Source organism: Silurus aristotelis (assembly GCF_946808225.1).
Source record: "Silurus aristotelis genome assembly, chromosome: 18".
Classification (NCBI taxonomy): Eukaryota; Metazoa; Chordata; class Actinopteri; order Siluriformes; family Siluridae; genus Silurus; species Silurus aristotelis.
This window is the reverse complement of record NC_139591.1, coordinates 20462649-20490204: the sequence shown is the minus strand read 5'-3', so window position 1 is coordinate 20490204 and position 27556 is coordinate 20462649. Positions and strand designations below refer to the sequence as shown.

Genomic DNA, 27556 nt, shown 5'->3' with positions numbered 1-27556 from the left:
ACTCACGCGCCGTTGTGACGTCGTCAACCGAGCAAACAAGACGGCTCGCGTGCCTGCGCGCGACGGTCTCTGGCTGTCCGTCTGTCGCTCGTGCTGTTAGGATTTTATTATAAGCATATGTGTTTTGTTAACATTTTATTTATCAAAATGCTTGTGCTGTTTTAACGTATAGGGCAGGTCTTCTAATATGTCCACTTCCGGGTGATTTTATTATTATTATTATTATTATTATTATTATTATTATTATTATTATTATTATTATTATTAATCGGATCGTCAGTCGCTATAAGGTCGTCCGATGCCGCTGATAGACTGAAGCAGATCCGACTAAGTGTTACTGTCTGAGCTGCCGGTCTTCAGGCTGAAACCGAGGAACGCTTCAGTACGATCTCAGGAGCATTTGTTTCCTCCAGTACGCCGAGAAGATGTTTGACTCAAGCGGGGTTCCCTTCATCCTGCTGGACATCGCCTGCCTGGTCCTTGGTATGTACAAGTGTATATATGTGTGTGTGTGTGTGTGTGTGTGTGTGTGCGCGCTTCCAAATCTTCCTATGTTCCCTCTGGTTTCTGTTTGAGGCTGCACGATATATCACCCTCCCTTCATCGCGATCGTATCGGCTTTCGTCTTACCGATATATCGCCAAAAGTATTGGGTCACCTGACCTTTCCTGCTAATATGTTGTTCTTTTCCAAACTGATACCATGAATCTGGAGGCACTCGATTGTACAGGATGTCTTCAAATGCAATGGAATAAAAAAAAGTGAGCTATAAGAGCAAATGTGGGATTAAATATGGACTGCAATGCTCAAAAATCAAATGATGACCAGGTGACCCAATACTTTTGGCAGTATAGTGTGTGTGTGTGTGTAGATATGTAGATATATATCATTTCGTATACGTAAATCGTTCCAGATCGGGGTTCCCCAACCACCGGGAAAGAATAAAAACTTGACTTTGTGTTTTTATTTCCATTTTATTAGCTTTCACACATTTTGCCATTTTTTCTAGTGTGAATTACAGATATCCCGGTTATACATCTGCAACATTTGGGTTAAGGACACAGCAGTGGTAACTTGGTGGTGCTGGGATACGAACCCATGACCTTCCAATCAGAAGGCTGACATCTTATCCACTATGTTACCACGTCCCCACGTGTTTCAGTCGCAGTGTTTTTCTCTCATGAACCGATAAATGATGCTCACACTGATTCTGTATTATTATGTGTTGTTACAATTTTATTATACACGTAATAATTAAATGATAGAACACGTATAACAGTAATAGAAAAATCGTCTCGTGTGAAATCGACCCAAAAAGTACAACATTGTAGGAATTATAATTACAAACATAAATATATACAATATGATGTTTATGGCGTGCAGCCCTGATCGCTGTGGAAAATCAAAAGTACTCAAGTTTGCTTTGTTTGTCAGGAGTATCGTCATGTTGGAACAGGTGTGAGAGACATGCCATGCTATAGTGTGCCTCCAACTTTGATTTGGAGCAGGTACCACCCATGATTAGAAAAAATCAGGTGTCCTAAATGCTTTGGTCCATATTTAATGCACAGACACAGTCAAATGATTCTCAATTCCCCACTCAGTGATCACTTCCTGTTTCTTTTTAATGCAAAAAAAAAAAAAAGGCAATGTCTCAGGGCTGTGAAGAGTTTCCCATTCAAGTGTCCATCAGTGAATAGTTGATAAACTTTAACAAAAATGAAATGATACCAAACATTCGGCGTCACTCGGATGAGGACGGGTTCCCTTTTGATTTCCGGTTCGTTTTGACGTTTCTTACACATATGTTCTCAGGGAGTTTTTCCTCGTCGCCGCCGTCGTCACGGCAACAGATAAACGTAGGAATTTATTTATTTCGCAAAAAATCTAAAGCTTGGAATGATGTATTTATAAGCTACTTGTTTTACCTGTGTTCATGAACACAATAATTCGCTTCAAGTCAGTGTGTGTGTGTGTGTGTGTGTGAGTGTGTGTGTGTGTGTGTGTGTGTGTTGAGTCGCTCCACCAGATCGTTCATTTTCATCATCACAATTATTAAAACCTGGGCAGAAAAGGAAAGAAGGACCAGATGTTATGTCGTGAAAACACACACACACACACACACACACACACACACACACACACACACTTTTAAACTCTCTTTCGCAAACAACAAAGCCATTTGGTGTGCAATGTTTTCCATTACTTCATTACACGTTTTATTTCTTATGCATATGAGGAATATATTAGTCCACACGCACGCGCACACACACACACACAAACACACACACACACACACACACACACACACACACAGATCTTCATCCTACTGCAGGTGTGTTGCAAAAATAATAGACCATTCAATGCATTGTTTGAGATTTAGTTAGAAATCAGAGTATAATTACTCGGTTGTTTGTTCGAGAATGTTGTGCGTCTCATCGGCGCTCTGGCGCTCCCTCATTAGCTACGTTTACAACATTGAATCCATTTTTAATCATCTGAGGTAATGTTGGAATGGAAATCTCTCGTGTCTAACGAGGCGGACGATCTGCGCAATAATCACTAAAATGGAAGCACGTTGTCTTTTTTGGACTCGGGGCGCACACATGATTGTTAGACACGGCCAAAAAAATAGAAGTGGAAACATTCATTTTTATCTACGGCATTTCCATGACTGATTGTTCTTGTGAAATTGGTTGCTTAGTAACAATTCAACACTGAAACGTGTATACATATATATATAGTATATATATATAGTATATATATATATATATATATATATATATATATATATATATATATATATATATATATATATATATATATAAAGTTATAATAAAATAAAAAATAAAAAAGTTATATATATATATAAATAACTTTTTTTTTTTTTATTTTATTATAACTTTATAAAACCCTAATACAGGTTATTTATATATGAAAATATACTTTAAAAAATACAAAAGCCGCATATTGAGTTTGAAATCCTTTAATTTAGACATTTTAAAGCGTATAGCGGCTGTTTGTTGACGAGCGAATGGGATTTCAGCTTTAAACAAATTTACTCGAACAATTCGTTTTTTTCCCCCAAAGCATAATATTAATAGAGATTGACGCTAGCTAACATGAAATATTAGTTCATGCATGATTCCCATTTCAGATAAAGGAACAAATACACACAATGAAACAAATGAATAAATCAACTGAAAACTGATCTGATGGTCTTCCTTTTTTTTCACCCACTAAATCAGGAAGAATTAAAAAAACATTCTTGTGTAACGTCATGCAACAGCGGGACGTAAAAGAGACTGTTTTTTTCCCCCTGTTGCAGTCCAAAAAACAAAAAACAAAAAGATGATTACAATTAGGTTAAAGGCGAACGAATGGAAAATTATTCAAACCTGAGAATTTTTGATGGGAAAAGAACACTTTTTTGTCACACTAGAAATCATGTATTTCTGTTACATCCATATGGTACCTGGATGCTTCCTGCTGGCTGAATGAAGTGTGTATTGAGACGACACGTGGCGTCATGATGGTTCTTTTTTGTCGTGTTGAACTGCATGATACGGAAATACGGCGAGAAACGAACACCGCAGTTCGTCGAATTTGTGAGGAAGAGTTCATGTTGAAGTTGTTACGATCCTGTTTGTTCTGAATGTGAACATACTGGTAGTATAAGGTATGTTTATTATTTGTGTGTAGGAAAAAGGGTGTGTGTGTGTGGGTGTGTTGCGTGCTGGTTTGAAGTTGCAGCTCATGTTACTGACAGGAAGGCAGCAGCTGCTCATATGGATCTTGTGTCCATTTCATCCATCAGCACCAGTGTGTGTGTGTGTGTGTGTGTGTGTGTGTGTGTGTGTGTGTGTGTGTGTGTGTGTGTGTGTGTGTGTGTGTGTGTGTGTGTGTGTGTGTGTGTGTGTGCATTTCAAATACGAATCTGTATATAGGAATAAAATGACTGGAAGTGTATACTTTGTCATTTATATAATATTTGACTAAAATTGCACTGTCATTGTGTCATGCAGGAAAAAGCAGGAGTGTGTGTGTGTGTGTGTGTGTGTGTGTGTGTGCATTTAAACGCATTAATGTTCCTGAATAGACGACCGTGAACCAATTAAACCCCAGCTAATTTGATTGATTCTGTTTGGAGCCTCTGTTATTTCCTGGCTGAGGAAGAAACGCCGTCTTCATTTCCCTCATACATCCTGACGTGACTCCGCCTCGGCCATGAGTTTCCATCTGTTTGCTGTATTTTCGCTATAATTCGAACCGACCCTGATCAGTTTAGCCGCAGTCCTGTGAAGTAAACTGTACATATGCAAAGTTTATTCCAAGTTCTGGCTTTAAATCCATTTAAATCATTCTTTTATCTAAACTGTCTAATCCTAGTCATCTTTTTTTTTTTTCCTCATAGTGTTTGGGCAGGATTACATTTCCAGTCACGCCTGTAACAATTATGGGCGATTAAGCGATGTCTGGGTAAATTACAGAGCTGTGCGAGTCTCCAAGGTGTATTCGTGTGTGCATGACTTTTTCGTCATTCTTACTAGACACCTCATTTACTTATGATACGCCTTTTGTTGTAGCGCACGTGCTTAATCATTAGTATGTCACATAATGACCAAACCATGTATTAACCGTCAGAAGAATTCAACAAAGAAATAGACTCGGCCAGCACTTTGTTTAGGTTTAGAGACGATAGAAAAGAGCGATTGTTGTCTTCATACAGGAGAAGAAAAGCAAAACTTTATTTCTCACAGTATGTATAATGTCTTAAAGAATCTATGCATTTGTCTGTAGTGAAAACAAAAGTGAAACGCCATGCAAGAAGAGTCTAAACAAATTCAGAAACAGAAATCATATCATGTAAAACTAATCCAGTCTGAATAGAGCTAGACTATTTAGCTAATAATGCAAACACTATGTCTAGTGTTATAACGTACATATACAATATATAGACAGAAGTATTGGAACACCCGACTTTTGCTTCTTCTCCCCAAACTTTTAGTACAAATCTGGAACGACACAATTGTATAGAACGTCTTTGGGTGCGGTATAATGAAATGTTCCCTTCGCTTGAACTGCGAGACCCAAACCTTTTTTCCAGCATGTCAATGCTCCTGTGCACAAAGCCAGTTCTGTGAAGATATGCTTTATATGAGTTGGAGTGGAAGATGCTATAGTAAGTCCACACTCCAAAATCTAGTGGAAGATCTTCCCAGAAAAATGGAGGTTACTGACTAAATGTGGAATGGGATGTTATACATATCTTATGCCAGATGTCCATATAGAGTATATTTTGATCATTTCTGTATTATTACCTGATAATAACCAACATGAACAACAACAACCTCGCAAAGTTATTATAATAAAAGTGAAAGCAATTTATTTACATAATGGGTTTGTCCCATTTGTCTGACATGGACATACTGTATGTCTAGAAGACGTCTGATTATTACTCTAGAACGATGTGTAATTTTCTTTGAAATGGAAAATACAGCAGGGATTCAGAGCAGGTCTTATATGGAGCTTCGAACACGTAGCCCAGTTCACTTCCCACTTATTTGAGTTCAAACTTAAGGTCTCCAAACTGTTTTTATCTTGCACCAGCACGAGGCTTTATCAGGGCAGCAACATAAATGCAATTTCGGAGCAAAGTGGGTTGAAAATACCAGATTCTGAACGCCACACCCCCCCTGCCGTGCAGCTCCACCCACATCAGCATGTTTCTAACCACGAAAAAAACCACTGGGGGGCTATTGGATGAAAGAAAAGGCTTAACCGAGTCAGTAATACGCCAGTACAGTAATACAGTTTCTTTATGTAATTTAGTTCATCAAAGAGATCCAGTTTAGGTGTAGGTTCGCTTAGTTTAAACAAAAAATATCCAGATGTGGACTTGAGGTTTGGGGCGTTTTTTTTTCCCCAACCATGTCCAGAAACCTGATCTCTCTTCAAATGAACCTCTCAACAAACACATGATTGGTTTATATTGTCACGTTGAGATGTTTTGTTTAGGTTGTTTTTTCCCAGATAAATAGACATTTATCTGGGCAAAAACAACCTAAACAAAACATCTCACATTGAAATCAAACAGTTAATTGTCAAAACATGACAATTAAAATAGGCAATTTTTTTTAATGAAAGGATTTTAGGGCATACATTTTAGTTATTTTATTTGTAAAAGAATTATGACAACTTTACAGAAACAATGATGAATCTTTTAAAATACAGTAGAATTATCTAATAATTGAGTTGTTCAAAACTTTAACCTGGGATTCAATTTTGTATTCACTTTTGTTTTACAATTTTATTCCTATTGTACCAAAAATATCCAAAAAGCTAAATTTGGGTCGAGTTTTAACCAGTTTCTGTGCATTTCCACTTCAGGAAAAAATTGATGTTTAAGTGATCAGTTTCATGTTTTTTCTTGGAGACTTGGAGACCCAAACCTGTTCCATCATGACAATGCCTCTGTGCACAAAGAGATGAGCCAGCAGATATGCTTTCCATGGGTTGGAGTGGAATATCTCCTGCTCTCTCTCTCTCTCTCTCTCTCTCTCTCTCTCTATATATATATATATATATATATATATATATATATATATATATATATATATATATATATATATAGAGCTCTGACCCTTAACCCTACTAAAGAATTAATGTGAACGCTGATCTCACTCCAGGCCTCCTGACCTCACCTGACTTTACTAACACCCATGTACTAAAGTAGCTGAATGAGCACAAATCTCCACAACCCAGAATCTAGTGGAACATCTTCCCAGAGGAGTGGAGGTTATTATAACAGCGAATAGGGACTAAATGTGGAATAGGAAGTTCAAAAAGCACATAACATACATACATATACAATAGTAATAGTGTATATTGATCGAGTGCAGCATGTACAGCTATAAACCTTAAAAGTAGTTGAAATAAAGAGAGAAAACAACTTGCTTGCATTCAGGATAAGAGATAATAAAGTAATCAGTGAAAAATATGAAATTCAGCTTCCTTTACTCTCTTTTAATCACTGATGAATTCATAATGGTGGAGAATCAGAACGTTAATTTCATCAGGAGTTGAGGGTTTTAGTCTCCAGGTTGTAAAGCCTGTACCTTCAAAAACTTGAATCAACAAATTCTTGATTAACAGTCTGGCTTAAGACTATAGTGAACCTGCGAACGTTCTGCCCTTCTTTATATTGGGCCTGAAACTGGTCCTGGGTGTGAACTCGTTCAGGTATTCAGGGTGGAAGTGTGAAAACGCCCCTCTGAAAAAACTTTCAACTCGTTTACTCAGTATACAGTACAGCCTGAGAACACACGTGCTCATGTTCATGCTAAAACACCATGCTTGCCTGACTGTGAGTGTGTGTGTGTGTGTGTGTGTGTGTGTGCACGTGTGTCACATGCTTTGTCTGTCAATAACAGACTCTGTTGACATGGAACATCAATCAGTATTGAATAAGGCCGTGCATGCGTGGACATGTTTTGGTATGTTAGTCCGGACAAAATACACAATATGAGCAAAAGTATCGGGACACCTGACTTTTCTAGCTATATGTGGTTCAACCGTCTGTGGCACACAATCCAATAGGCCGTCTTTGGATGTGCTAGCATTACATTTTCCCTTCACTTAAACTAAGAGACCCAAACCTGTTTCAACATGATATACCCCTGTGCACAAAGTATGAAGGTACGAACACTTCACGAAGATATGCTTTACACGGTTTCGGAGTGGAAGATCTTCCGCTATAGAGCTCTGACCTCAAACCTATTGAGCACCTTTAGGGTGAATATGAAAGCTGACTGCACCCCAGGTCTCCTCACCTCACCTACATGTACCTGGCTTTACTAACGCCCTTGTGGAGATGTGTTCTCATTCACACACTGGAAAATCTTGGAGAACATCTTCCCAGAAGAATCTTATGGTCAGGTGTTCACAAACCTTTTATCTATATTGTGTATCTTGTCAGATGCCACCACAAGAATACATTTTTGTGAATAAAATAAGGTCCCCATAAGAATTGAAATGTCTTTGTGTCCCTGAAACAAAAGCTTAAGACTCACAAGATAGACTTTAACCTGTCAGCATGTGGGAGAGAGTAATGTCCTACGATTAGCCTGATAAACATCACTATTATAAGACACACTCGAGGTTTTTGGGGTCAGAGGCCGGATTGCAGCAATAATTTACACAAGGAAAGCATTAGTCCGAGGGAACGGAGTGGAAAACATTGATGCCACTGTTAAACGTTGAGCAACGCGAACAGACACGTTCCAAACATAACATCCGCCACTATTCTGCCTTAGACACAGTCCTGGTGATGTCACCCTCTGGAGAAGAAGACCGTCATAGGCTATTCCAACTCGACTGTGATTTCCAAACCGAGCTTGTTATTGCAAACAAACTTTTATCTCATAAGCTGCGTTTCCAACCAAATGTTTTGCAAACGCTAAGCAATGACATCATTAAAAGGATCGCCAGCCAAACACACAATCACTCGCTTCATTTAGTACAAACAGCCCACCGCTGTCCCTTGTTACCACATCCCTTTTTTAGGCACAAATCTTAATTTTCATTAGTTTTGTTTATATACATAAATACAGAATATATAAAAACAGCTCGATGAAAACCTCGATGTTCAGTTTTAAAAATGTCTCACAAATTTGGAAATAGCACTTTAAGTTTACAGTCCCTGTGTAGTGAGTCCTTGGGTGTTGAGTCCTTGGGTGTTGAGTCCTTGGGTGTTGAGTCCTTGGGTGGTGAGTCCTTGAGTGGTGAATCAAGGAGTGTTGAGTCATGGAGGGTTTGTTTCTTGAGTTTAGTCATTGAGTTTGGAGTCCTCAATTTATAGTCTACAATCTAAACAAAAAGTTTACAGAGTCTAAGTTTAGAGTCCTGAGTAATAAACACCAATTCAAAGTGTATTTGAAGGGTAATTTATTGTAGGTAGGGTTCAGTATTCACAAATCACATACTACAGAATAAAATATTACAGAACTAAAATGTATTTCTGTACGGTTCCTTCTGAAATCAAATAGCATTTCTAATATTTGCTTCAAATATATAGCATTTCTTATAATTGCTCTACTGTCATAGCTCCATTTTCCCCAGCATGACCAAGACAAACCAGATTACAGTAAAACGATTCAGCTGCAAACACATGACCTGTTTTGAAGCTTGTCAGTACAATTTTTAATGAGATCACCCCAAGTCTCGGGACTGATAACTGTGTTTAGTGTTTATAGCGGTATAAGTTGCACAAAGCTGCCACGCTCAATACACTGGTCCATCAATTCTGATTGGCTGAGAGTGCTGAGATGTTAATCCCTTGTTAACCATTTTTCCGTCCACAGCTGGGCTTCCTCTGGCGTCCTTTAACCTGGGTAAAATCAAGCCCTATCAGAGGGGCTTTTTCTGTAACGACGAGAGCATCGGTTACCCGTTTCACTCCAGCACCATCACCTCCACTGTGCTGTACACGATGGGCTTCACACTGCCTATCTGTAGTGTAAGTAATGCTAGCTACCTTCGCTCGCATGCCCAGGGTTTCCCTTGTTCTTATTGGGTTTGATTGGCCAAAGGAATTCAGGGGGAGCTTGTGGGAGAACATCCTATAGTGTAGACAAGATGACTCAGGAAAGTATTTTTAAATCCTGAACGTATTTGTGTCTCAAGGTTTTTTTTATTTTTTATTTCCTATTTGAGTGTTTTTTCGAGTCATACAGATTTTTATTTATTTATTTATTTATTTATTTATTTATTTATTTATTTATTTATTTATTTATTTATTTATTTATTTTTTGAAATGATCTGCAGGAAGGCACTTCAATTGATTGAATCAGAAAACTTCAGGTCAAAAATTAAGAAAGTGAAAAGCAAAAAGGTTCTCAAATGTATTTTCTTATTTGAGCGGATTCCCTGGGCATGCCGTCTGACTTTTATTTACAATTTTAGTTTGCAAAAAAGGATGGAAAAAGCTGAGGATGTCAACTCAATGTTAGTCAGTAATATACCGTAAACCATTGGTGAATACTTATAGCTTGTTAATGCGCCATCTGTAGCCATGTATGCAAATGAATCAGTTTGTGGTTTTCATTAAAATGCTTAAATTTTGGAATACAGAGCCTGTGAGCGGGAACACGTAAAAAAAAAAAAAAAAAAAAAACTTTCCCAATTGGGAATAGATTGTCACGAAGAAAGATGAACCGTCATCATTTTGTTTATCCGATCTGTTGTATAAATAGGCACTGAATGCAATTAAAATCTGGAAGTTTTGGTTCCAGACATCTGGGGCATCAAGAGCTCTGGAGGATAAGAGAAGATTGTTTTGGATCAGATCACTGTTCTGGAGCACAGATGAAAATATACGTGGTCTGTTTTTGCACAACGACTAGATGAATAGATTAATAGATGAAACCGCTTCCCCGAACGTCTTCAGTGTCCCGATTGGCCGCTGTTACTAACTATTGATTTACAGCAGCTGTTCTGTATTTTTCTTTTTTTCTTTCTTTTTGGAAAGAAAGGAGATTTAGGGACAGGGTGTTGTGTATGTGTGGGTTTTATATGCATCAGACTTCAGTGTGTCCTTTTTAAGAGCCTCACTCTGATGAAAAGGTCAGCTTGCCATTAATACACCTCACAAACTGCAGGTTTATCACCATACGAAAGCCACATGTATGACAAGGCGAGAATGTGGGCGTGTGTGTGTGTGTGTGTGTGTGTGTGTGTGTGTGTGTGTGTGTGTGTGTGTGTGTGTGCGCTTGTTTCACCATATGATATATTTGAAACATGAAACCACAACAAGTTGACAATGCAACTGGGTGCACTGAAAATGCTATTACGTGTCAGTAGTGGATTTCATTGTGTACATGTGATGCAGTAGGTGAGGGATTATATTAAATATTATATTAATTATATTATTAATATTATATCATAGTGAATTTAGAGATTGAATCGGAAAGCGTTTGGATTTTGTGTGGGTTACAAAATGCATGAATACCAGTTGGATTTTCTATTTTTTATGAGGATCTTGAAATAAAAATTAAACTGTGGTACATTAAAAAAAAAAAATTAAAACTACTTGCAGTAAACTATAGCGGCCCAACGTAGCAGAATATAAATTATAGGCGGTTAAATCTAAAAGTAACTTGACAGCCCTAAAGGGAATTTTATGGTCCCCAATAAAGTAAGCATGTGATGGAACAATTAGTCAAAAAAACATTTGACTTATGTAGGAAATACACACCAGAGTCAGTGGAGCTTAAGGTCGTAAGGCACATATTTAGATTATTATTATTGTCATTATTGTTAATAATATGATAATAATAATAATATTTATTCTACTACTAATACTACTAATAAAAACAATTAATTACACTCTGGGATAAAAAAAAGTGACAATTCAAATACTAAAATAATAATAATAATAATAATAATGATAGTAAATAAACTGAAAAGGATATGAAAGAAAATAGATTTTTCATCAAGTTCATCAGAGTTAATGCTTTAGTCATAGTTAAAATATGCTGATGAGAAAAAGATTATGGAAAAAAACACACATGACCAGTAACCTGGAGAACAGGAAACACAGGAGTTCGAAAATTTTGTTCGCAGTATTGAAAACAAATGCGAAGCGCTACAAAGCACATGAATGGAAAAAAAAACAAGATTGCATCAGAAACCTGAACAGAAGGATCTTCACATGTGGACGCCAACTGAATCCTTTCACAGTTCATGTCGCAAAAAAGAGAAGATAAGGAGGGATACAGACAGACAAGTCAGTGATCAGACAGATGAAAAATGATCTCGTAGGCAATCTATAATGGTTCCTAATTCAAGAAAGGTTTAAAAAATGCTAAACTAGGATTTCAGTTGTCCTTGATAGACGTGGATTGGTAGATAGATAGATAGATAGATAGATAGATAGATAGATAGATAGATAGATAGATAGATAGATAGATAGATAGATAGATAGATAGATAGATGTAATGTAACAATTTAATCTGACATGAATTAAATTGGACATTTTACACAGTGGAAAAACAGGCCGTGGAGAAAAGGAAAATCGGTCCCAGACTCCATACACAGAATTAGTATTGTTCAGTTTGGTAGTGAAAGCACTAAAACAGGGCTTGTCATCTAAGGTACCAGGGTCTGGATATGGTGGAGGGAAAACCAAAATGTAATGAGAGTTATTTGAACATCGCAGCAGATCCTATAGTCAGAAAGGACTTCACGTACATCACTGTGCTTAATCAGCAGTGCAGAGCCCATGGATAATTTTTAGAAACCTAGTTAAAGATCGTAAATGTTCATGTATCACGACTAGGAAATTTGATGCCGAGTTCGAGTTTACACTGAGACCTGTCAGATGTTTGTCCTCTCAGAAAGTGGCAATGACAAAGCAAGATCCTTTTATAGACACACCGATGCCTCATCGATTTGACGCTCGCAGACTCACAGTCATGCAAATATGCTGCAGTTTTGCATAGCAGTTACACGGAACGTGACGTTTCAATGCATGACGTTTCCTGAAGGATAACCTCATTTTCATAACCCTGTGTGTGTGTTCGCGTGTTGGTTTGCAGTAAACCCATAACTACTGAGGAATTGGTGTGTTTGCGCCAGGAGCTCGCATGCTTTTCTCGGTGCTTGCATTTAACAAAGCATAAAATGGAAAATAAATGCCAAAAAAAGCACAAGTCAATAAGATGCCAGGTTCAATTTCTTTTTATATACTTGTGAAATGCGGGTATTCCGACACCCATCTGTCCGGGAAGATTGACCATTCAGTCATAAATGGGCAAAAAAAAGGCCTCAAAACGGGCTTCATGATTACATCTTTCCAGGTCTGATGCTATATTCGATCGGAGCAGTTTTCCCATGCCGACCTCAAAAGCCACTAGGGAGTCAAAACAAACTAATTAAGCTGTGTAAAAAAACGAAAGGGGAAAGTAAAATTCAAATGACTTCAGCAATAAATTGTGTAGTGTATGGCTAGTTTAGAATTAAATGATAAACAAAAACTTAATGATATCTTCCATGTTTAATTTCAATGACCCATATTCACTCATAGATCTTTTCAGCGATAAAAGAGATTTTAAAAATAGGTCATAAAAACCTAATATTCCAACAGTGCGTTATTTGCCACAGCCAGTACTTTTTACATTTCCAAATTGAGGTTCTAGCTTCTTTGAGAGTTTCACATTACAGTAATCACTCGCCTATCGCAGGGGGTTACGTTCCAGACGCCCCCACGATAGGCGAAAATCCGTGAAGTGGCAACCTAATATGTATACAGTGCAGTAAACAGAATACCTGTATATCTTAAGGCTTTATAAACCGTCCCCACACTCTTATAAAACTGTCCTCTGCTCTTAAACACTTTCAATATTCCTAAACCTACATAATTTTAACATAATCAATTCTATATGGGTACTCACCAGTGTATATTTCTTATTTTTTATATTGTTTTCAATTTTTAGGCTATAAAATGCAAATTTTACTGCAAAAATGATTCAAATAACTCTTAACAACACTACTTAAGTTAATGATGCGCCTATAACACTTCCTTACATCATCAGCGAGCCCTAACGCTTTCTCCTCAAAAGACAACATTAATACTAGATATTTGTTCTATTTTGTATAATATAATAAAATAATAAATAATTTATATATAATATAATACAATTTAGCCCCCCTCGAGTAATCACACTTCAGTAAAAAACACACTTTTGTTGCTGAAGTAAAGATGTTCAGTGTGAACTTTCACGTGTTGCAACGCTGAAAGTTCCTTAACACCGAAACTCCAAATTCATTTTAATCGTTCGACCTGTACAACTATCATTATACAACTATGCGATAGTACAAAATCACATTATTTCCTATATTTATATATGATGTAATGATAGTGTTACACTGATGCTTTGTCACTATGTCTAATGTCATGTAGCTCACCCTTTATTGCTAAAAAACCACCTGTCTCATCTCACATGTCCTTCTAAACTGTTACTATCCACAGCATGTATGTTTGAGTGTGTGTTTGGTTTTTGGTGTTGGTCTTGGGCCCCGTGTCATGTGCCGACTACTCTTTTAACCCACTGCTGTCATTGTTTTTATTTCTCTCCCATTGCTTTGTTTGTGTTTTCTTTTTGTTTGTTAGTTGGACTCCCATTCGCAATACTCACACCTCGACACTCACCGTACAAACGGGGATTTTTCTGTAACGATGATTCGATCAAGTACCCTCTAAAGGATGACACCATTTCCTATGAGTTATTAGGAGGAGTAATGATACCTGTCACGCTGCTTACTGTAAGTGCACTTCGTTTTGTTCATGCCGACCTCTGTTTCAACCTCACTCTCTGTTTCTTAGCTTTGCTTTTCTGGTTCCAGTCCTGCAGGGATAAACCTTGCACCATTTAGTGTGAAAGCGCAGCACTTAAATATCCATCAGCACACAGATTTTTCCAAACAAATGGATAAAGATGACATATTGTCAATACAATTGTTACGAAAAAAACCAACAACTTTTATACAGAGTATTTGTTACGAAAAGAGCTCCTTATTTAACAATAACATTTTACAAGAATAAAAGGCTCCCCTGGTGGTCTAGTGGTTAAGATGCAGCGCTCCCACCGCTGCGACCCGGGTTCGATTCCCGGTCAGGGAACCATCCCCAGCCACTCTTAGTGCCGGTCCCAAGCCCGGATAAATTGGGGAGGGTTGCGTTAGGAAGGGCATCCAGCGTAAAAACATGTGCCAAATCAAACGTGCGGAGGATCCGCTGTGGCGACCCCTAAAGGGAGAAGCCGAAAAGAAAGTTTTATTTTACAAGAATAAAAACCAAAGACTTTGGTTTATACAAAATATAAAATTACTACTTATTATATTTTGTTAAACAGTTAATATCAGCATTTAAATTTATTTTATGCATTTATGTAGTTTATAGAAAAATGTATATTCATATATGTAGGATCTCATGTTTATAACCTACTCATGAACAAAACCATAACATTTTAACATAAAAATGATCCCAGAAAGACTTTTAAAGCATTTGAGTTTCGTAGGTTATACAATGCCGGTTGTGTTGCACCCAACCAACATTATATTTAAAGAGATTTTAGTGTGTATTGCTGACTTTTAGGATTTGGTTGTCATTTGTTTATTAGAAATGTTTTTTTTTTTTAAATATATAAATTTATAAAAATCACATTTTCATACACTTTAGTATATATGAAAATTATACTAAAATGTATGATTGAAACTAAACTGTGATTTCGCTTAGTTATGACATGACAGTTAAGATGTATTAATTTTTAAGGGCAAAATTTGTAGGTAAATAAAACCGATATTTTTCATTTCTGCTCCATTACTGGTTAAAAAATGTATTGTGTATTAGGTTTTTTTAATGGATAAACGTACAATGATAAGTAACAAATTTTTAACCTCTAAACGTAGACACTTTATACTTTTTATATATAATTTTTTATAAACGTCCATTGTTAAAAGCACTCTACAAATAGAAATGAATCAAATAACAGCTCTGATTCATCTGATAAAAGGTCTGAAGATGAACAGTGCTCCATCAGAGCAGGTGAAGCACTAAAGTGTAAGGTTTATACAGTATAGACAGGACTGGAGTCGGGAACTCTGGCTTTAAAAGCTTATTGGCTGCCATGAGTTGCTTTGAGGCCTAACCCTTTGCTTCACATCTGTGTGGTCTGCCATCATCCACTTTCTAATACATCGATAAATAAAACACTGCAGGACTGTTCAAACTGACCGTTTTCAAGAAAAGCACCACTCTGTGGATCCTGACCTTTAACCAAACAAAAGCTCGGCTCAAAAGATCTCACACGGGGGGAAACAATGTGTCACACAAACCGCATGCCTACTTATTCTAACCCACAGAAGCATGTTTCTCAGAGCATAAGGAAATCCCCGTCATGATTTAATAGCTCTAGTCTGCTCGAAATGTACTTATTTTATGGGTTATTATAATTTATAGGAATTCGGATATACCCTTTGGCCTTTTGTTCAGTTACACCTCTTGGCAGAGGTTCTTTAAGCGTCAGCAAAAATTCCACAGAATTGTTAAAAAAATTTTTTTAAGTCACTTCTGTCTCTGATATCATCAGCATGTGCCTCCTACCCTTGAGAATTTCCAACAGATCTTTTTTTTCTACGGTATGCAAAAATCTCCACTACATAAAATTAATATATAAAGTTAATGTTAGCTGAGGCATCTGAAATTGTACACGTTTAAATTCAGGTTAAGCTTTTTCAGATACTTGGCAACACTTCATCAACAATGAAAAATTTTGCACTTTGCCACGTTTTTTTCCCCCTCCAAGATATTAAAGAATGTCTGTGTTTCATAGACACATAAACCCTCTATGAGTTTAAATGGTTTAAATGGTATTAAAGCTGAAAAGAAATGCACCCACAACCACGGATTCTATGACCTGAAGCGCAGACTGGATTTGGGAAGTGGGAAGAGGCGCATGCTGGCTAATTTCAGATAGCCGCAATTTGTGGATTAAAGGAATGTTATTTTAGGAACAGGTCGTACTTAAAGAATTTAGCTTCGCATAATGTGAATGCATAATGCGAGAAACCTTGCCAAAGAGAAAAATCCGATATTTCTATAAAGGCAAATTAAAGAAACATGAGGAAAACCATGCGGGATGTAAGGCTCAGAATTCCATCTTATAGTGTGAGCTGTTATTCCTAAAATTCAGAACAGGATCACAGACCTAAAGCATTCTTACTACGTTGTGCGTTAAAATATATATTTAAAGCTATTAGGTTCATTTAAATTGACTCACATGATTCAGAATCCAGAATTCGATTAGCTCAAGAACACAAAGGCTCTTAGGTGAGATTGGAACTAATCCGGTCAATAAATCAGAACATGGAGGTTCAAGTGAATTGGATTCCAGACCAGTGATTGTTGCATTGTCAACTAGCACTTCTGCTCTATCTTGCCTTCTGATAATTTGAGTGGACATCCTCATAAGAATCTGTTCAAGTGATACTAAACAGTCTACTATGTAACGGGTTTCTAAAGTGTCTTTTGTTCTTTTCCTCCCTCGCAGATGATTGTCGGCGAGTGCGTTTCGGTGTATCTAAAACGTATCAAATCAAAGTCGTTTTTCAGCAACTGCTACGTCGCGTGCCTTTACAAAGCAATCGGCACCTTCGTGTTTGGTGCAGCCATGAGCCAGTCCCTCACCGACATCGGCAAGTACTCCATCGGCAGGCTGCGACCTCACTTCCTGGACGTGTGTAAGCCTGACTGGACGAAGATCAACTGCTCGAGCGGAGCTTACATCGAGAACTTCACTTGCACCGGCGACCTGAAGACGGTAAACGAAGCCAGGTGGGTAACTTAAGAGCACACTAAGAATTTATCTCAACTCCTCTTCATCTAAACAAGCTAAATGATCTTTGCTATTATACATATTTCTAAAACTTCTTCACCATGTTTTCTTCCAAAAATCTCTTGAACCTTTTCAAACCAAAACCATCCAAACCTTGACCATTACTTAATAGTTATTCCTTCTGGTACTGATAAGGACCCTCTAAATTTATTAGTAATATCACAGTCATTATTTCTCATTTGTAGCTGCTAGAAGCCAGTAGAAACACCAGGATAAAACACAAAACAAAACATTGGACAGCTTAGTTCATGGGTTATCCAACCAGGGGGTCCGTGACCACTAGAGGGTATGAATGTTGAATCACATATAAACCTTTTCTAAATAAATAAATAAACGTGGGTAAAAACCTCAAAGATAAAACATTTAGTAAAAAAAATATATTTATTACATTAAAGTTCTATTCAAATGAAAGCTAAAGTTTGTGCAAATTGATAATAGTCTACGTGATAGTAAAAGAAAAACACATTTGCCCCATGTCTATATCGCCTAAGGGGTCCTCCACCTGGAAAGAACGCTGAAGACCACTGGCTTAGTCTGCTTTGTGTTGCCTTTTACCAGAATCCTTGGCTTCTTTCTACAAGCTACGAACGGGGATTTATGAATCACCTGTGTAAACCATAACATTAAAGATAGAATGTAGGCAGCCAGAATGCAAGAAAGAAGCCTTTTGCGCAATTTCTCCAGCCAACGGAGAAATTTCAGCTCGTTAAAATGCTCCCCGGGAATTTCTTGGATCCCCGACGCCCTTAAAGTCAAACAGCGAACCATCAGCGCTCTGGTCTACTTCCAGAGTGGCTTTGAAGTGGAAATTAAGAGCATGTAAAACATTTATGCCCTTCCACTCTACTACAGCTACTTTCATGTGGTTCCATCTGTCTGGGAGGCTTTTTGTTTTCCGACCAAGTAAGCATGTAAGATCTGTATTTGAACCATGCACAGCGATTTCCTATGCGCCCTCCGATCTCTCAGACGGCCAGTGCCAAGGTCAGAAGCTTAACGCCGCCACAGGAGACTCTGAATGGTCCTGTAACGATGGTTCAAGCTTCATAAGAACGCTGCAGTCCTCGACATGCAATCCGGTCAAAACGGTGTCTAATTAGAGTCCCTCTTGGATCCTGAATCAGGTTTCTAATTGTTTCTGGAGGACCAAAAGGGAGGGCTTTGATCATTGTTTCAGTAGCCTTTTAAGTGAAATCCAGTTCCCCACAAGGGTTTGGCTCGCCGTAGCTTTTGTGGCGAGACTTCGGTTCACACACTCGGGTGTATTCCAGCACTGCGGTGAGCTGCTAGAGGCCACACATACAGGGACAAAGAGTCCGACGCTCAAGGTTTCAGCGTGGTTTCTTGGGCCAGACTCAAGGCCAGTCAGGAAAGTTGATTCAGACCTTTCTCATTAACAGTAGGTGTGGTTCTTGCATCTGATAGAAAAGCACTCAGCTGGACAAAATCCACTGATTTTCCCAGGAGACGGATATATATATATATATAAACATAAACAAATAAAGCTAATGGGGAAGTGGGTTGCCAAGAGTAATCATGAATCACCTTTCATTATTTGATCTCATGGGACATATGGCCTCACTTCAAAGTATGTTTGGAAGATAAATGACTGGTTAATGTACATGGTCCTGATCAAAGAGTTATAAAATAACCTGGGAATCACGCAACCTTGGGCCTAATGAACCTCTGACAACCCCAAAGATAAAATGTAATGATGCAAAATTGAGATTAGGGTCGAAAGGTCTAAGATTGCTTCTAAGAATAGTATCAGTTATCCAACGCTAATCATTTATTCGATTAGTGAAGATCAGCTGAGTTTTCATCTCTTTCTCTGAGCCGTACATAAATGTTCTCAGCTCCTTTGTCTCCAGCCTCGTGACCTGTAATTCGATCCGTCCAGAAAAACATGGGAGTGCATTTAATCCATTCGATCTTTTACATGGCGGCGTTCCATATTGATTTCTTTTGCTACACGAAGAGAAGACACATTTATGTTTCAGTGCTAGAAGTGTTTAAAGGCTTAGGCTTTGTGCTTCAAGTTAATACAGATGTACAATTTCATCAGCATTTAGAATATCCACATTAAAGTTCACGAGAACAACTATCAAAATACGCAGAAGATCAACCCATAACTGCATACGAATGTTCTGTTGGGTTGTTATTTCAATGTATAAATGAAAAGTTACCAGAAGATCCCATCTTATTTATTTATCCACCATACAACCCCACCCATTCCTTCTTCCATTTGTCTGCCCTATCCATCACACCCAAACATTCCTCCAGCCCACAAAGTCCATCGCTACCACACCCCCACCCATTCATCCTACCACCTCTCCATATGTCCACCCTATCCATTAAACCTTTGTGTTTCCCACCAGATTGTCCATTTATCAGTTTCTGTAATATTATCCTGCAGACTGAAATGAGACCTCTGCTAACAAAAAACATTGCCCCCCCAATTTTACTTGAAGAATTAACTAAAAACAAACCCAATTGAGATGTTAAATAATCTCCTTTTTTAAAATTAGGAGTAAGATTATAACTGTTCAAGATATAATGGGTTTAATGGCATGATGCAGTAGCTTTTATACTCATGTCAAAAAATTATTTAAGCTACATAAATGAAAAGGGGAAAAACCTTAAAAAGAAACGCTACATATCATTACCATTCTTGGTAACTGACACACTGATGATTCAGAGCGTGTAGATTTGATGGTTTTTTTTTGAGAGTATATAAGATTCTATTCTGTCATCCATTACCAGTAGAAGACAGAATCTGGACTCAGTCTTCTATTTTGAGAAACTAGAATATTGCTCAATGGTGCTGTTAAAGGGTTGATCTAAAATTCTCCCTGGACACATATATCTATGTGCTTTTTTTTTTTTATAACATCTCGTTCCACATTTAGTCCCCATTTGCTGTAACCTTCACTCTTTTGGGAAGATTAACCAAATTTCCACTTCATTGTTGGAGTGAGATTGTAGAGATTTGTGCTCGTTCAGCGACAAGGGTGTTAAAGTCAGGTACAGATTTAGGTGCAGCGAGGAGGCCTGGGGTGCAGTCAGCATTCACATTCATCATTGTACCTCAATCATTGGGTTGAGGTCAGAGCTCTCTAGCATGAGATCTTGAATCCCAACCCATGGAGAGCAAATCTTTATGGAGCTGCTTTGTGCACAGGGGCATTGTGATGCTGGAACATTTTTGGGTCAATTTAAGGAAAAATCTCATGCCATCGCATCCAAAAGCGTTCTATACAAGCGTTCTATGCAGTTTGGGGAAGAACCACAGTAACATTTGCCCATATAGTGTATCTGAAGCCTTGCTGTCACAGCGGTATAACGTTACACCCTCACTCTGTAGTAATCAGGGTTTATTAGTCGTTTGGCTCACGGTGTATATTTATACAGTATTGCGTGATTGTGTTTGTTTCAGTCATTGTGTATTCAGCACTAATGTCACCGTGCCCTGGTGGCAGTTTTTGTACAGCGAGCCTCCGGCTAATATAAACAGGAAGACTCAAAATCCCTCCGGATACTCCGCCCACCCTGTTTTTTTTGTGTTTTTTTTTTTGTTTTTTTGCTGATCCCATCCAAACACTTCCCCCCCACACTCGTCATTCTCGGCCTGCACTTCTCACCCGGAAAGGGTGTGTGCACATTGTCCCTGAGTCTCTAGCCAGTTGCTAAAACTCACACTCTGTATATTTAAGCCCCGTATATTTGTAAAGGACTTGCAGATGTCTTTCAGTTTGGCCGGACAAAAGATCTGCGTAAAACCCCAAATGTTTTATGATGCTCCTAGTGGGTCTTAGTGTGTAGTCTATCGTAACACACCTGTTTTAACACTAACACACACACACACACACACACACACACACACACACACACACACACACACACACACACCTGTCACTGAACATCAACACAAATTAGTATCACACCAGTGGCCACGTGAGACACGTGAATGTACGTTTTGTTCATATGCATCAAACTAGTTAAAAGGCAAAAAACAGTGAATGACTGAAAAAGTTCTGTGGGCAGGTGAGTCCAAAGGTGACCTATTTGTCTCTAACAGATGAATGATTATGTAGATCAGGGGTCTCCAATCTTTTCCAGAAAGGGCCAGTGTGGGTGCAGGTTTTCATTCCAACCAATTAATGGTCACACCTGATAGTCATTGAAAATGAAGATCATTAGATTTGAACAGGTAGAATTTGGTGTGGACTTGCTTGGTTGGAATAAAAACCTGCACCCACACTGGCCCTTTCTGGAAAAGATTGGAGACCCCTGATGTAGATGAATTAAAGAGAAGATGTGATCAGACGCCCTCACCCCTACAGTCAAACATGGAGGTGGATGCTTTTGGGGTTGTTTTGGAGCAGGGAAGGTTAAAAAAATTTTCTAGGTGAAAGAAACCAACATGGCAACCATTCCATACTTCAACACCATGCAGTTCCGTCTGGACTGCGACTCATTGAAACTTCTGAGATCTTTACGCGTTATTTAGAGAGCAACTGTGTGTGTGTGTGTCTGTGTGTGTGTGTGATTTTTCAATGAAATAAAGTGGAACTTGTGGACATTTTATATATTTGTTTGGTCAAAGTAAATCTTCATACCATTTATATTAACTAGTAATAATAAAAATAAAAATATATATATTATTCAAAACAAATATATTATTCAATTATTAAATAGTTAGTAATGCTGATTCATTCAAAATAATAAAAATGATTATAATAATAATAATAATGTCTGTATTATTGTACAAAACTATAACAAATAAATGGACCTCAGAAGGACAGCGTATGTGAAACTGAAGGACAGATTGATTGTGGATTCACGTCGTCGCAGTAAAAACGCTTACGTCAGCTGTTCAGTGCCTTGCTGACCTCCCTTGTTTTTCTGCATGTGTTGCAGGTTATCCTTCTACTCCGGCCACTCCTCGTTCTCCATGTACTGTATGCTCTTCCTGGCAGTAAGTACCTATTTATATCTTAAAAAAAAAAAAAAAAACCTCATCCTAAAGCCTCTTCAAACAGCTGGGCAACACCTTAATAACACATTCAAACACAGAAGCCTTCTTCAAATGAATGGCTAAAGGTGGACCTTTAATAATATACAGTGAAGATTACAGCTTTTCTCAGGTTAGGGCTGTGTCCTAATAATTAACTGAACAAGTCTTGAGCTCTTCTTCAACATGGAGGTTATGTGAAACCAAAAACCTTCTTAGGCAGATAAAAAAAAAAAAAGAATACAGTCGTATTATGGGTTATATAATCTTAACATTTCACTAATAACACCTCATCATCTAAAGAAAATAGTCTTCCGGGTCAATCCTGGAAACACAGAGTACTGATTTACACTTATAAAGAAGAATTTTATTCATTCTTTATCACCGCATTATGTGTAAAGCTGCTTTGAGACTGTTGATTGTTAAAAGCGCTGTACAACCGCCAACCCCTTGCCAGCAGTTATAATGGAGCAGTGGAGTGGTGCACAACGAGCGTTCGCTGTAAAAACTTTTAGAAGAACGGTGATAGTGTTCGAAGAAACTGCTCAACACAGCAATGATGCGTGTCGTGGAATGGAGCAGTGAAGGCGCATCTTGAAGGCAGCTTAAACAGCCTCAGTGTCCTCTGGTGTGTATGTGTGGGCCGTTCTAACTCCACCTGGGGACTTCTTTTTTTAAGGCTGAACCAGTTTCTTTCAAATGAGGAGACAGGAAACAATCACCGACCTCCTAGTTCTAAAATTTCCCCTTTTCCTGCACGACACTGTATAAAAACTGACCAGTCAGGTACTGAGGATGAATAAAATGAAACCTGTGTTTATAATGAACATGGTCTACCTTTCAGATTACTTGTTTGCAACTTTAAGAATTGAAAGAAAGGAGGCTCATGAGTGACTCAACAGAAAAATATTCACTCTATTGTCTGGAAATGGCGAATTCTGTTGATGCCACGGCCGTCCATGGTTGGGAATCCAAAACTGGCTCGGCAGCAGGGATTAGCATCATGTCCCTCTTCAATTAATACCTGTCTTCTGTAAGAAAAAAGGGGTTGACATCTCTCTCTCTTCCTTTCTCTCTTTCTCTCTATTTCTTGGAGTGTGTTACATCGCCAGATGATGCAGCATGAGTATGTTAGAAAGAAAAACATTTGACAGCTTCATTTATTTCGCATGTAAAAGCCTTCACATTCCCACAATGGAAGCTGTTGTACGACAGGAGAGAATTATCCAGTGGTTAAGACTAAATGACCTACATCGCAATGGTACTTTCACATAAAACACACTTTATCGATTCTTTACAAATATTTAAAATCCAAAAGACCAGAAAGCATGATGTCGCTTTATAAGATATTTACTGTATATATTTCATATATTATAGATTTTCCACAAAAAAAGCTACAGTGTAAAAAAAAAACATTTCCTTTTGCTAGACACGTAGGTTTTTCTTTTTATTTCTTTTTGTTAATTACTGTTAGTATTCGGAGGGACACTTGTTTCTCTTAACACACGTTCCTATGGTGTCTGTGTAATGTCTATAGGATCTTTGTCTATAGGATGTGAGTATGAGGTATATGAGACATTCTTGTCTCGTCTCACGCATCTCTGGTTCACTGTGTCTTATTACCAAATAAAGACTAGTTTTAGCTCAAGTTTACACGTGTCTGTTTCCTGCATTCATCTGAAGAACGTACACGTCACGCGGTGTGTGCTGACCTCAACAAAAACTCCATTTAGTTCAGAACAATCGAACAAGTTCCTTTCCTTTTTTGCACAAACTATCTATGAGAGATGGACAGAGTGGTAGATAGATAGTTGGAGAGATAAATAGAGAGATGGACAGAGTGGTGGATATAGAGAGAGATAGATAGAGTGGTAGATAAAGAGATAAAGTGAGTGATAGATAGATTGACAGATAGATTGATAGACACTTAATCTTTTCAGCCACATGCGGTTCTTTCCCAAACTGTTACCACAAAAATGATTGGCATGGCAGAACCCCCTGGATGGCAGAACCCTATAATTTCCACTTAACTTGAACTCAGAGATCCAAACCAGTTCCAGCATGACAATACTCCTGTGTACAAATCCAGCTCCATGAAGATCTGCTTTACGTGGTTTGGAATAGATCTCCTCCTGCAGTAGAGCTCAACACCCTATTGAACACCTTTGAAATGAATGTGAATGCTGACTGCACCTCAGACCTCCTCACCATCACTACCTGACTTTACTAACCCTTCTTTCTAAATCAACCAAAATCTCAATTAAATCTAGTGGAACATCTTCCTAGAAGAGTGGAGGCTGAACAAAATGGGGACTAAATGTGGAATAGGATTCTCAAAAAGCACATGAATCATACGCTCAGGTTTCTGTATAGTGTACTTTCATCTAGAGCTGTGAGAGAGACTGCTGCTGCTGCTGCTGAACATTTTCGTATCGTTGTTTGGGTTCGTCCTGGATTTATTTTTGACTCTGACCTTTTACCTACAAACACCACAAAACAACAATCAAAAACAAAAATCGAAATCAAGGCTTTGTATGCTTTTTGTTTTCCAATCTAAAGGTTGTTGCTATACGGCTGTCCTCGTTAGGTCTGACGAGGTATTTTGGGTCGTGTGGTCTTTAGACTGTTCCAGCCCTAAGCGACAACACAAACCTCAGCGTTATTATTATGGGACACTTCGAGATGTTATCGAGAAGTTTGTCATCAACGCTGACGTGAGGATTTTTGTAGCTCGTGTGCAACAGGGCTGAATATAGAAACTGGTCAGATGCCATCCAAGGTGTAATCAGAGTGAGGGTAATCTGCCCATCCCTGAAGAACACTGTTATTATTGCATAAACACAGACGTGTGTTTCTCTGCCACGAGTACTGCAACCAGCAACTACAGATTTCTTCACATTGCAATTCCTTTATCACCTCCACCTTCGCTGGTATTCTTTATAAACTCTCGATCTTTGTCTGAAAAATTCAGTAAATGTTCATTCTGTTCTAGTTGAATACTGGAAATTAAGTTTTGGTTGGTTTATTGATCCATTTTCTTCTACATCTTTGATGTTCTGTTTATCGTGGATTTAAAAGTCACGAGGAATCGTTTTGACGTCCCGGTGTCCTCGTCCTGCAGACCCCATACCCCCCAGAACAAACACGTGAATAGACTTGATTCTGATTTGACTACGTAAATCAGTAGTCGTGGAAACCCCTTACTTTTAATCCCTTTAACATTCGGAACACACCATCACACACACGGGGATCAATCGATCTTGATTTGAAAACCTTTTCCTTTTAATTAGGTTTTTGTGATTTGTCTTCCGATTCCATTATTATTCTTCACCTGCTGTTATTTAAGGCTGCGTCATGTGTTTTCTTCACAAATCTTTGAGCTCCTGTGTATTTTGTTGTATAAGACACAGTGTGTTTCCTGAACTAACTTAGTGACGCCTGACGGCACTTAGCATTCGGTTCAGCGGGTTTGGCTGCTGTCCGGCCGCGGGTGCTCTGAAGCATCAACAATTAATCGGGTCTGTGAGAAGATCGACAAAGCCCGTTTGTTTCTGGAGGAACCAAAAGTTAACTAAACAGACTTTTATTTATTTTTAAACGTAGCTCATCGTCTCAGTTTAAGGTTTAGGAGTTAAAGGTTCATTAGAAAAGAAAGAAAGTTTACACGTTTTTTACAGCAGTGAAATTTTTTCATTGCATATCCCACTGATGTTTGGAGCTGAGGTCAGAGTGCAATGAAACAGCACCCCCTGGTGCACTGAGGTTTAAGGGCCTTGCTCAGGGCCCCATATAGTGCCAACTTTGAGATACTGGGGCTTGAACCCTCAACCTTCTAATGAGTTCACCATAACAATAACCACTATGCTACCACTCCCCCTGGTCTTTGCATATCCCAGCTTGTTAGGAAGGAATTATACAGCGCCCCTGAAACAAAATACTCAAGGGCCTAACAGTGGCGGCTTGAACCACCGACCTGATGATCAGTAACCCAGAGCCTTAAACACCGAACGACCACTGCCTTGGATGAGACTCCCATCTCAATGAGGCTTCATCTTCACACATTTATACACCACAACATCTCAGAAGGCAAACATCAGGCACTAAAGGACGTCTTAGCTGATTCGCTGGAAAGTTTCATACGTTTTATTGTGGCCAAACTGTTAATTTTTAAAGGAGTATGAAAGGCAAAATGTACATGATTATATAGTATGATGATCTTAATGTTTTTCTTTTCTTTCTCAGCTTTATCTGCAGGCTCGGATGAAAGATGAATGGGCTCGACTCCTGCGACCCACAGTCCAGTTTTTCCTGATTGCTGCCTCTATATACACAGGACTGTCCCGCGTCTCCGACTATAAACACCACTGGAGTGACGTTCTCACGGGCCTCATACAGGGAGCCATCATGGCCCTGCTGGTGGTGAGCGTTTTTTTTTTTTTTTTTTAGTCCCCAGTTGATTTTATAATAACCTCCACTCTTCTGTGAAGATGATCCACTAGATTTGGTAGAGATTTATGCTCATTAATTCGGGTACTGATGGAGGTGAAATTGAGGAGGTCTTGGGTACCGTCACGTTCATCTCAAAGGTGTTCATTAGGTTTGGAGCTCTATAGCAGGAGATCTACTCCAAACCATGTAGAGCAGATCATCATCAAATGCAGAACTGTTCATCTGCCAAATTCCTCCTGCTTTTCACGTAACCCGGTTTAAGCGCACTTCCTCAACCTTTAACGTTTCTCCCTCAGGTTTTCTTCGTGTCCGATTTCTTCAAGAAGCAGAAAGCTCAGCAGAAAGATAACGAGATGGTGCACACCAACCTACAGGAGACGCCGACCAACGGAAACCACTACGATGTCACCAACTGAAGCTGCCAGGAAGCTCGCCGTTTCCGACGGCGTGGGCCGTCAGCGTGCAACGACTGTCAGGAAGGACCACTGAGGTGGAAACCTGTGAATGTAACCCCCCCCCCTGCTTTTCCCTTTCTACTATGCCCAGACTCTGTCCCATGATGCCCCTGGGCTGTTGATGCTGCTTTTCTGTGTATAATGCTTACAGATTTGCTCATCTGGCAATGTTTTGTTGTTTTTTT

The 27556-nt window shown here is 38.6% G+C and overlaps 1 protein-coding gene across 2 annotated transcripts; it reads left to right on the top strand.

Annotated features, from left to right (window-relative positions):
- plpp1a (phospholipid phosphatase 1a) lies at positions 1 to 27556 on the top strand. 2 transcript variants are annotated; one of them, XM_083568847.1, is made up of 6 exons: positions 1 to 483; positions 14171 to 14322; positions 17109 to 17392; positions 22374 to 22431; positions 26710 to 26886; positions 27213 to 27556. In XM_083568847.1, the coding sequence occupies exons 1-6, from the start codon at positions 426 to 428 to the stop codon at positions 27330 to 27332; spliced, it is 849 nt and encodes a 282-aa protein (XP_083424973.1). In that variant the 5' UTR covers positions 1 to 425; the 3' UTR covers positions 27333 to 27556. The 2 variants fall into 2 exon arrangements, with proteins under 2 accessions (XP_083424973.1, XP_083424972.1); XM_083568846.1 differs by lacking the exon at positions 14171 to 14322 and adding an exon at positions 9363 to 9517 and having other exon boundaries at positions 4 to 483.